Here is an 11,232-nt window from a genome sequence, read left to right as displayed (position 1 = left end):
TGGAGAGTCTCCATTTGGAACTGTATAGCGGTTGGCCGTGGGCGTATCGCCGGGCTCGAGCTCGTGCTCCTTGCTCGGATTTGGGAGAGAGTGGGAGTAGAGACCGTGTCGATTGTATTGTCGCCAATCAGTACCGGCCATGCTTCTTGCCTCCTCCCACCCTCATCACGATTTCTCCATCAAGATCCTGGGTGCTCGGATCGAACTGTGGCCCACGAACATGCCTTGCCATCGTTGTGTACTCACTGACGCGGCTGTGGATGCTGGGATCGCTGTACGCCTCGGGCATTGTAATGTCAAACTAAGTACGAGCTAAATTGGACTATAGCTTCTGTTTGAACCAAGAAATGAAATCGGGCATTCCATTTTCCGCACCCTCTCTGAGAAGGGTCTTAACTTCCTGCGGGGTAGGTTCCTTGATTCACACCAGAATTGACGATGAAATTCCCTGTACCAACGAGAAACATGGGAGTTGGACACAGAATAGTGACTACTTGAGAACAAGTTTGTTGAGAACTTACAGCATGTATGGCTCCACTTCGGATAGGTTGCTCAACACATACAGCATGATAGTGCGCCACTCTTCATGTTTCAAGGTCTTGTGGGTCGCACCACTTGCACTTCCGAGTTGCCCTCGGAAAATGCGAAGGCTCGAATCATCTTCGCCGGCATTGTAACGAGGGGGTGGATTATGCACGCTAGGAAGGTTGTCAGCATAGTATTTTGTTGTGAAGTTTGACACCTCCTCTAGAATGTATGCCTCTCCAATGGATGCTTCAATTTTGCATTTATTTTTACATTTAGTTCGAAGAACCTTTTGACATCTCTCAATTGAATAGCACCAACGGCCCTGCACAGTTCCCCCATTCATGCTTCATACGGGAGGTGCAGAATCATATGCTACATCGGATTGAAGAAGCCGGGTGGAAAAATCTTCTCCAACTTACAGAGCAACACAGGCGCCGTTCTTTCCATTTCTGCAACCACGGTATGAGATAACTCCTTGGCACATAGCTAGCGGAAGAAATTGCTCAACTCCGCTAGCAGCTACCAGACATGCTCAAGGACATAGCCTCGATCCATCACCGGAAGTAGGCGCTCAAGCCATATGTGGTAATCATGACTCTTGATCCCATTGATTCGCATAGTAGCTAAGTGCACTCTCCTCTTTGGATTCGCTGCATACCCATCAGGGAATATTAACGTTTGGAACCATTTGAGTACCTCCCTCCTTTGGGCCCTCATCAGGACGAAATCGACCTTAGGCTTTCTCCACAACTTGCTGGCTCTGGGAGGCGCCATGTTCAGCTTTGGTCTGTCGCATAACCTCGCTTGATCCACTCTAGCCTTAACATTATCATTTGTCTTATCAGGACTGTCCATGATTGTACCAAAAATTGCCTCAGCGATATTCTTTTCGGTATGCATTACATCAATGTTATGTGGAAGAAGAAGATCATCAAAATAGGGGAGGTTCCACAAGCACGACTTCTGAGTCCAGGCATGTTGCTCGCCATATCCCACAAAACCACCTTCTTGTTTATTGACCTCAAGAGCTTCTAACTGAGCATGAACCGTGGCTCTTGTCATCATCTGCGGTGTAGGGTCTTTAACTACGACATCTTTCGTAAAGTTCTTGATGTCTAGTCTGAATGGATGGTCAGGAGGGAGGAATTGTCGATGTTTGTCGAACGAAGAATACTTGCCACCCTTCGTCAACCAAATGAACATCAGAGAAGCCTTGCATATCGGGCATGGGAACCTCCCATGAACACACCAGCAACAAAAAACCCCATATGCTGGCAAGTCACGCGGGGAGTACTAGTACCAAACATGCATCTTGAAGTTTGTCTTTATAGCTCGATCGTATGTCCATACCCCTTCCTCCCAAGCACGGACCAAATCATCAATCAGAGGCTCCATGTACACACTCATATTATTCCCCGGGTGTTCTGGAATTATCAACGACAACAATATGTTCTGTCGTTGAAAGAGGACGCCAGGAGGGAGATTGAGGGGGATAACGAACATGGGCCAACAGGTATACGGGGCTGCCGCCATTCTATAAGGATTGAACCCATCTGTTGCCAGCGCAACACGTACATTACGAGCCTCTAGAGCTTTCTCACGATGAATCTCATCAAACCTTGTCCAGGCTTCACCATCGGATGGGTGTACCATCTTCTCAGGATTATATCGACGTTCGTTTTTGTGCCATGTCATCTGATTCATGGATTTCTCAGTCATGTAAAGCCGTTGGATCCTTGGTATGAAAGCAATGTACCATAGGTTCTTCACGGGGATTGCGAGCTGCATCTTATGACCATCACCAGAGTCTACCTCTAGGAACCTAGACGATTCACACTTCACACAGTACTTTTCTTCTGCATACTCTTTCCTAAATAAGATGCACCCCTTCGGACAAGCATGTATCTGCTCGTATGGCATCTTAAGTGCACGAAGGAGTTTATGTGCCCCATACATGCTCTTTGGCAAGATGTGACCATCCGGGAGCAGGCTGCCAACAAATGTGAGCATAACATCGAAGGTGTCTCGACTTAAGCTAAACTGGGACTTCACGGTCATTAGGCGTGCAATGGCATCCAGTTGAGAAACCTTGGAATACCCGTGAAGGGGTTGTTGTGCCATAGACAATATGTCGTAATACGCCTTTGCAGTAGCCTCTGGCTCCTCCTCCCTACGTCCTTCATCGAAGTGTGCTTCATGATAGTCATTTAACATGTCTCCTACTCTGACATCCCCATCATATTCCTCGTTGCGTTGTCTCACGACCTCATCTCTCCCACGATCGGCTTCACCATGGTAGATCCACCTAGTGTAGTCTGCCGTAAATCCATTCTTGCAAAGATGTTTACCCATGACCAGCTTGGTTTGTCGACGCGTGTTTGCACATTTGTTGCAGGGACACCAAGTGACACTAGCTCCTTTAACCTTTGCAAATGCTCGTTCCAAGAAAGCATCGGTCTTGTCAATCCATTCTTCGGTCCACGAACTCTGACTAAAGCGGCCCATGTACATCCACTCACGGTCATCCATCCTCTAGCATATCAGCGAGTAATATAAAAATCACGTTGCGTCTACACGTTCCTATACTATCTAATAGGTGAAGATAGGTCCTAATCCCACCTGAGGATGTATAGATGGGGTTAGTTTCCATGCTCTACTCCTATCCGAGACAGAATTTCGGCAGCACATCCCCGCTGTTCTCCAAATACACGTCCTGGAAGGGAGATTGTGTATCCGGAGAACAACAGGGAGATGCTACCGAAACTCTATCACATATCAGAGTAGAGCATGGAAACTAACCGCTTCTACACATCCTTGGGCTGTCCAAAAAACATGGACAATTCAAAACAGATACGGTTATAGATATGCAAAGATCTGCATATTTTCAACCGTATCTCTTTCGAATGGAAGACGTCTAGCTAGGTTACGTGATATACGAACATGATATGGAAAGAAGGGTCTTTTATGCCTCACCTTGTTGTCCTGCAAAGTGATGAGTTGAGTACATTGCAATAGCCTCTCCTGCAATAAAAGGAATGTAGTAGTGTCAAATCTAAATTTCGGCAGCACCTCCCCTGCACGGGGAGGCTTCCAAAACCTACAACAAATAAAACGGCACGATGGCCGATAACCACATCCACACCAAACAAACAGCACGATGGCCAACAACCACATGCACATCTTATACCTTGCAAAAACACGACAACTCGAAGTTGTGGGGCGGCAGGAGGGCAAGGTGGAACCAGGCGGCAGGGCGGGGCAGGGAGCGGCGGCAAAAACCTACAAGTTGAGACACGCATATAGTCAGTGCATGTTTAGATTGCTAACGTTTGCATGTGCACTATCTGTTACAGGTACAACGAATGCCATAAACTATGAAGCCTCACAGCAGGCGTTGGTCCCTAGTGGTACTGTTCATGTAGCCAGGACATTTCATTCTATCAAAATGTTTCAGTTTACTTAAGTTACACTCTTATAATTGTCTTAGTAATTCTAACTAGGAGTTAAATATGTTCTATTGTCTTCCACCCTCATCATTTTCTTATGTACTGTACTAATAGCTTGTGTAGCTGGTAGCTTTGTGCGGTGTTTTGTTTTAAACTACAAATCACCTGGTACTAATAGCTTTTGCACTGCTCATTGTTTGCAGTTGCAGTTAATGACACCATTTTCCAACAAGGGTTTCGCCTGCGAGCTACTAAAGAAGTCGTCCCTATCAGTCCATGGATGTGAAATCGGCGCTTAATAAGGCTTTCATTTCAATATATGTCATGATTGCCTGTGTGCCAACTTTTGTTCTATTAACTTTCCATGGCTCCACTCATAATTCGTTTCATTCACCAGGCATTCCAAGTTTGCTTAGGTTTAACTAATGGTACTGTAATTTCTCTAGCGGACCCTCTGAAAGCTACTGCTTATTGTTGGAAGACTATGTACTAAATTTGTTTGCTTAATGCTCTATGACACTAAATATTCAGATCGCAAGATGTTGATTATGTACTAAATTGGTACTGTAAATCACAAAAAAAAGAATGGTAGGTACTGTAATTGAATGAACTTATTTCTGTGTTCTGCACTTATTTTTCATTCAGTATTGGTAAAGATATTCTGACTCATGCAAATAGATTGTTGATCTGTTGGTGCTTATTATGTGATTTTTATGTTTACCAGTGATAAGTTTATGTGCTTACGAAGAAAATCTTACCGGGGCAGAGGGATACTGCGGGGAGCCGGAGGCCGGGGGCGGGACGCACCGGGGCAGGCGGCCCCGAGGGCGAGCGGCGCTGGGGGCAGGACGCGCCGGGGGCAGGGCAGCGATGCCGCGCCGGTGGCGGGGCACGGTGCGGTGTGTGTGTGAAGAGCTGGGCGCGGCGGGGCGCGGTGGGGCGGGGGGTGGCGGCGTGCGGTGCGGTGCGGGGCGGTGGCGGGGCGCGGTGGGGCGGGGAGGCGCCGGTGCGGCGTGCGGTGCGGCGTGTTGTGTGCGCGGGGGTGGGAGCCGGAGGTGCGGGCCGCTGAGGGGCATATGAAGGAGTATGCTGAGTGCCAAGATTGGCGGCACTCGGCAAAGTATATATATGCCGAGTGCCAAGATCTGGGGCACTCGGCATTGTTTTTATTTTCATTACGGCCCGATACTGTGTAGTGGGGCCGAGTCGACGAAGTTGACGAGTGTCCCCTATATGACACTCGGCAACTATTCTTTTCGCCGAGTGTCAGGTATAAAACACTCGGCAAAAAAGTTTATATTTCATGCTCCACCGTCCTTCTTCATAGCGTGTTATACTAAATTTGTTACGATGTAATTTAAAAATACCTTATCAAATTCACTCAACAATGCATATTTGATTTTTGTACGAATATTAATCCATTATTTCATGCAGTTATAGCTCAAATTCAATTTATATCAATTAAAATTCTATAATTGCGGTTAATAAATTAAAATTATCAAACGAATCCGAAAAATTACCAAAATTTGACGTGAACCAATCTATGTCGTCTATTGCCTATACAAAAACTTTTGAAGTTAAATCCCAATTCGACCGTCACTTTGACTCCAAATCTTACCGGATCCTTCTCAACGCTACGATTCTTCTTCGTAGATGCTTCGGTTTATAAAGGTCATACGTGACAAATTGTACGAAACCTTCTCAATTTTTTTCCGGTCTCCACGTATGATATCATGAGATTTTGACAAATCTCATGATTTTCAGACTTCGTTTGCTTTTTTTTTAGAATTTAAAAACCATTCGGCCACACGTTCGTGGTCGTGTTTCCTGAACAAAATGTTCGAAAATTCTTTTCATTTCCCCAGTACGGACCCAAAATGGACTCAATAACATGAATATGATTTCTCCACTTAATTTATTCCATTATTTGAATCACTTGCCGTTCAAATTTGGCTTAAACAAAAAAATTTCTCTAAATACAATAAATTAATTAAATATAGCAAACAGATCGAGAAATATGTCAAATTTTAACATGTAGTACCACATGTTGTATGGGGAGAGTAGAAAAAGTTTGGAGGGCAGGAGAGAGAAAAAAATTATTATTTTACCGAGTGCCAATAAAAAACACTTGGCAAAAATATTATTTTGTCGAGTGTCAAACAAAAACACTCGGCAAAAATATCAGTTTGTCGAGTGTCAATAAAAAACACTCGACAAACCTTGTCTTTACCGAGTGTCTCTAACGGACACTCGGTAAAGTTATAACGGCAGGGCGGCGCACCCAACGGCCGTCACATGGCCGCCGCACGCCCAGCGCATGTGCCTCTACTTTGCCGAGTGTCTGTGTTTACCGAGTGTTTCGTTGTAGTTTACCGAGTGTTTTTTATTAGACACTCGGCAAAGTTGGATTTTGCCGAGTGCTATATGTTTGCCGAGTGTTTAATTAAAAACACTTGGTAAATAGGATGTTTGTCGAGTGTCCGATGAAATACACTCGGTAAACCCTCGTGTGGTCGGTAATTCGACTGTTTCCGGTAGTGTAAATCTCTGCTATGTATATGCACGTCGATCGCTCCATCTCAATGAGCTGTCCCCGTCGTACAATACACGCCCAAAAAGTATTCAGGAGCTCACCCGTATAATATCAGGCGTTCGTACCCCAGTAACCGCAGCTGCTTGACACGAATCAGCTGCGCCCAGAGCTCACACTGCACATGACTGTATCTAAGTACTATTTGTTTTTGGAGATAGCTATGTTGTCATGGTAAGACTGTCTTCGCAGATCCAAATCTAAAATAGGCAGTGAGAGACCCAAAATTAGCCTTCAACAGAGTATCTATATGGGAGACCTATTTTAGGTTGCCTGAGAGACACAACCCAAATATGGGTATCCTCTCTCCTGGAAACTCATTTGCAGAAAGGATTCTCTTTTAAATCTTATTGTTGGAGAAGATGTCGAATAGCTATTGAACCTTTTGCCTATAACGCTACCCAAAGTATAAATGGATCTTATATTTTAGGTGGCGTTGTTGAAGATAGCCTAAGAATTGGCTGGTGGAGACTGACTGCAGGGAGATCACGCAGCAAGCTTATGCGGTGTTCGGCTGGCTGGCCGGCCAGCCAACTCACGAAAGCACTGTTCACGTGAACAGTGTTGTCAGATAGAACATTGTTTTTCTCTCATAACAATTAGCTGGAACATTATTTTAACTTATTTTTCAGTGCTGCCGAACAGCAGCTTAGCTGCTGCTCACATGCCGCCCTGCGAGCTGAGAGGTGTCGTATTCCCCAAAGCTCCTTTTCCCCAGTTCACGCTTGCTGCTTGCATCAGTGAATATGGCCAAAAAATAAGTCGAAACACCCTGATTTATTGTGAGAAAAAAATACTATTTTGATTGAAAAAATAAACTAAAAAATACGGATTATAAGACAAACGAACATGTATATTTATCTTCATGCGATCATCAAAAGAACAAACAAGGAACATGGCATATGCTTCTCTATAGCTGCATACAGAATCGATGTACGAAACAATTTGCAGAGAATATAACTCCATTACTTGGATCTTACTTTCATTCACTACATTTTACAGAGGGTACGACGTACGTACGAACAGTAGTGCCTAGACGCAGAGCTACTAGCTAGTTACATGGGGTGAAGTGAAGTGAACCTTCTCTTTGTTTCAAAGGTTCTTCTAGCCTTCTAGGACCGCATGTAGCTTTGCAGATGCCTTCCAGACCCATGGGGGGGGGGGGGGGGGGGGGGGGGGGGGGTGGTGGTGACGAGGGCCAAAAATAACACGAGAATGGGTGGGTAGTACATTGCCTTGGAGTAGACACGGACACGGTTACTGTATTCGACAGTAGCGCCAACATGCTCAAAACATTTTTCAGTGACGTTGTGCTTTGTGTGTGGCCTCTTTTTTCTCGGTGGCGCTGGCGCAGCGTAGCACACAGTGGTCAGGGAATCGAAGAACATGTAATGCAGCAACCACCACGAGTCGGTTTCTGAGGCCACCACAAGCGAAGAATCGTCAGAGCGAGAGAAAGGAGAGAGGAGTGAGAAAAAAAAATTGGTGGTGGTGGGGTATGTTCGCATGATTGGACACCGATTCGATCGATTGACTAGTCGACCGCCCGACGGCCCGGCTGATGAGCTGAGCTACACCCGCGGCCGAATCATCGGTGGCGCCGAGGATTTCCGCTTCCATTCCACCAGACGGAGCAAGAAGTCCATCACCTCGCCGGGGTCCTGCAGGGAGTAGGAGGCGTTCGTCTCCTTGGGGCACCTGGACACAAGGATCCCGATGCCTTGGCCCCTCTTCCTCAGCACCTGATGCCATGCCACGCGAGAAGAGATTATCAGTATCAGCTTGCGCGCGCAGAAAAACAAATATATATAGAACACAGTCGAAATCGAAGAGAGATTCAGCATCGGCAGATGATAAGTTGAGCACCTTGAAAGCATCCTCGTCGGTGCGGTCGTCACCGATGTACACCGGGAGGACGTCGCTGCAGTTGGCGAATCCTGGAGAGAGAGAGAGCGAAAAATAGGGGGTGTGTCATCAGCTACGATTTGTTTTGGACAGGGGTGTGATACGCAAGTACTAAATAAAAACTGCAAGTGAAAACGACTGTGGATGATGACCGCGGGGGTCGTCTGTTGTTCGTCGTAATGCACGTACCGAGCGATTCGAGCAGAAACTCCAAGGCCTTGCCCTTGTCCCACATAATGCTCGGACGGATCTCCAGAACCTGATGCACCAAAGTTCCAGCAGTCTTGCTCAGTTTCTTTACCACTCACTAGTACTGCTATTATTAGGCAAGGACAAGGACAATCAATCAGCTGCGTATATGTTCGGGGTTAAGTTTAATTACCTTCCTCCCTTGAGTGAGCTTCAGTTTGGGGTAGTCCTTGATCACTGCCTTAACTTGCTCGGCCAAAGCATTCCATCTCTGCAGGAAGAAGGGAGGCGCGTGGTTAAGACAGATGGTGAGAATAGATTAGCCGCGCGTGATGCAACTTGGCGTTGAAGTGTGGCCGGCAACTTGGGCACCTGGCATCCCAAGATGGAGTAAGGCGTTGCCTACCTTTTCATCAACACATCTGAAGTGCACGGACAGGCAGAACTTGTTGTTCTCCACCTTGGCGCCAGGCGTGGACTTCGTCTTTTCCAGCAGCGCCTTGTACACCTGGCAAAAAACGGGATTCACCGCGTGCATGGCCATTGTTAATCTCCTCGTGCATCGGCTGGACTTCACAAGTTAAGCACAAGTGGACAAGCAAGTGCTCTTCTTCTAATCGACTTTAGCAGCAGCGTACCTCGTCGATCACGGGGAGAAACTCGCTTGCAGGTTGGCACAGAACTGACTCGGGCTGAAGATGCGAATCGGAGGGGAAGATTTAATTTGATCAGTCAAAGTCATGGAGTGGACAGGGTTGAGGATGATTGGTAGTCTCGGACGAACTCAGGAGATGAAAGCAAGTGAGGAGAGCTAGAAAGCGTACATTGGAGCCTGGTCCCTTGATGTCCATGCCATGGCTGCCGGCGTAGTAGAGCTCCGAGAGGTCGACGAAGTTGCGCACCTGTGCAGCGCGAGAACGAAGAAGAAGAAAGCCAAATCAGCCAATGGCCTATAAACTCGCGTGCGAGCTTGCCAAGTGTTTGCGGTGCTGACTGCTGAGACAAGTAGTGGCGCAGGCAATGTACCTTGTCGCGGCAGCGCCCGCTCACGATCGCCGTCGGGAAGTGCTTCGCGACGTCGCGCACCGCCGCTCTCATCTGCGCACCAGTACACCGCAAGGGGAAAACGTCAGTCGAGGGTGAACTTTTGTCCTGGCGGCCGGCCGCCATGAAAGGTTGTATGTGCCGGCCGGGGACCGGGGTAGAGCAGCACGAGGCCTCACCGCGTCGCTCATGTAGGCGGCGTCGGGGTCGGCGACGATGGGGGAGAGCGTGCCGTCGTAGTCTAGGAACATGACGACCTTCTTCCCCTTGCACGCGCTGGCAATCTGCTCGAACTTCCCGAGCGCTGACGGGTGCTTCCTCTGCAAGAGAGGCCAAAGCCAAACACGGTTAGCATCGTACCTGAAGGCAACAAGCCATGCACGCGCGTGCAAGCTCCCGACGCGTGTCAAGAAGACGAGCTAGCGCGGCAAAGAAGACTAGCTCACCATCCAGGCCGTGAATTCATCGACGTCGGCGGCGGCGCGGGAGCGGGTGGGCGAGGAAGCGCGCATGGCGTCGACCCAGGTGCAGCTGGCCGAGCGCGCGGCCGCCGCGGCCAGGTCGAGGTACCGCAGGGACATGGCGCCGGCGGCCGCGCCCCGGCAGGCCAGGAGGGCCGAGCTCGCGCCCGGCAGCGCGGCGCCGGCCGCAATGCCCATCTCCGACACGACCACGTCCTGGTTCGTCATGTGCTTCCGCTTCACCAGCGGCCCAGGCAGCAGGTTCGTTTCGTGGGAGGCAAAGCCGGCGACTTTCTCGATCGTCTCGTCCCAACACGAGACGGGACGAACGCAGCTAGAGTTAGGGGACTTGGGGGAGTGTGCAGGCTTCTCAGGGCTTGAGATGGGTGGATGCGAAGTGGGAGGAGTGAGGGGAACTTATAGCTCCGAGGTGGGCCCGGAGGGCCTGCCACGTAGGATCCCGAGTGGAGCCGACGTCAGGGCCGGGGTGGTCGCCGGGCTGCTTAGCTGGTAGTAGGCCGCAGCGGCATTGGTGCATGATGGCCCTGCTCCCTGCCGTATTGTTTTGTTTCGTAGCATGCAAGGACAACTGGGCAAGTAGTCGTCGTCTAGATGTGCATAAACACAAGACCATGCTTGCTATTTTGGTGTTTCTGTTGGGTAGTTGGTATAGCCCACGAGAACAAAGCCAATGGGCCACATATACTGGTTTCAAATTGGAAGGGACCAATAGAGTCGGAACCTATTGACCCGATGGGTAGATCAAGGCCAAATCTAGGGGCTTTATCAGGATGTATCGACCTCGACGAAATTTGGTAAATCCTCTACCAAAACATTGTTTAGTCTCAACAAAAATTGTACCATTTAATGAATCTGACCCCGATGACCCCGGTGATGTTTTCGTCTAGATTCGCTATTAGGGTAGACCCACACGACCACTCGACGTGATGTCGTCTTTCTACCTCCATCTCACCCTGATGCAGCTATGGAATTGTCACATCTTGGCCCAGTTTGAATTGGGCACATGTGTTTGTTGATGTGAGATTGTCTAATTTTTAGTCTCACCTTC

At 48.3% G+C, this 11,232-nt stretch overlaps 1 protein-coding gene across 1 annotated transcript; it reads right to left on the bottom strand.

The window, feature by feature from the left end:
- Nucleotides 1–7,768: 7,768 nt before the first annotated feature.
- On the bottom strand, nt 7,769–10,512 carry LOC136474878 (probable trehalose-phosphate phosphatase 4). Its single transcript, XM_066472455.1, has 10 exons — nt 10,149–10,512; nt 9,882–10,022; nt 9,685–9,756; nt 9,483–9,560; nt 9,297–9,350; nt 9,065–9,166; nt 8,852–8,929; nt 8,659–8,728; nt 8,431–8,501; nt 7,769–8,306 (listed from the first exon to the last, which is right to left on the bottom strand). Exons 1-10 carry the CDS (start codon nt 10,389–10,391, stop codon nt 8,136–8,138), a joined length of 1,080 nt encoding a protein of 359 aa, XP_066328552.1. The 5' UTR covers nt 10,392–10,512; the 3' UTR covers nt 7,769–8,135.
- Nucleotides 10,513–11,232: the final 720 nt, after the last annotated feature.

Source organism: Miscanthus floridulus, chromosome 8, assembly GCF_019320115.1.
Source record: "Miscanthus floridulus cultivar M001 chromosome 8, ASM1932011v1, whole genome shotgun sequence".
Taxonomy (NCBI): domain Eukaryota; kingdom Viridiplantae; phylum Streptophyta; class Magnoliopsida; order Poales; family Poaceae; genus Miscanthus; species Miscanthus floridulus.
This window is presented reverse-complemented; position numbering and strand designations above follow the sequence as displayed.

Excerpts from the sequence above, each read along its gene's own strand:
- LOC136474878 (XM_066472455.1), bottom strand. The coding sequence starts at position 10,391 with ATGACGAACCAGGACGTGGTCGTGTCGGAGATGGGCATTGCGGCCGGC. Across the intron at positions 9,561-9,684 it reads GCGGGCGCTGCCGCGACAAG|GTGCGCAACTTCGTCGACCT; the intron begins GTACATTGCCTG and ends CGCGCTGCACAG. Across the intron at positions 9,167-9,296 it reads TTCTCCCCGTGATCGACGAG|GTGTACAAGGCGCTGCTGGA; the intron begins GTACGCTGCTGC and ends GTTTTTTGCCAG.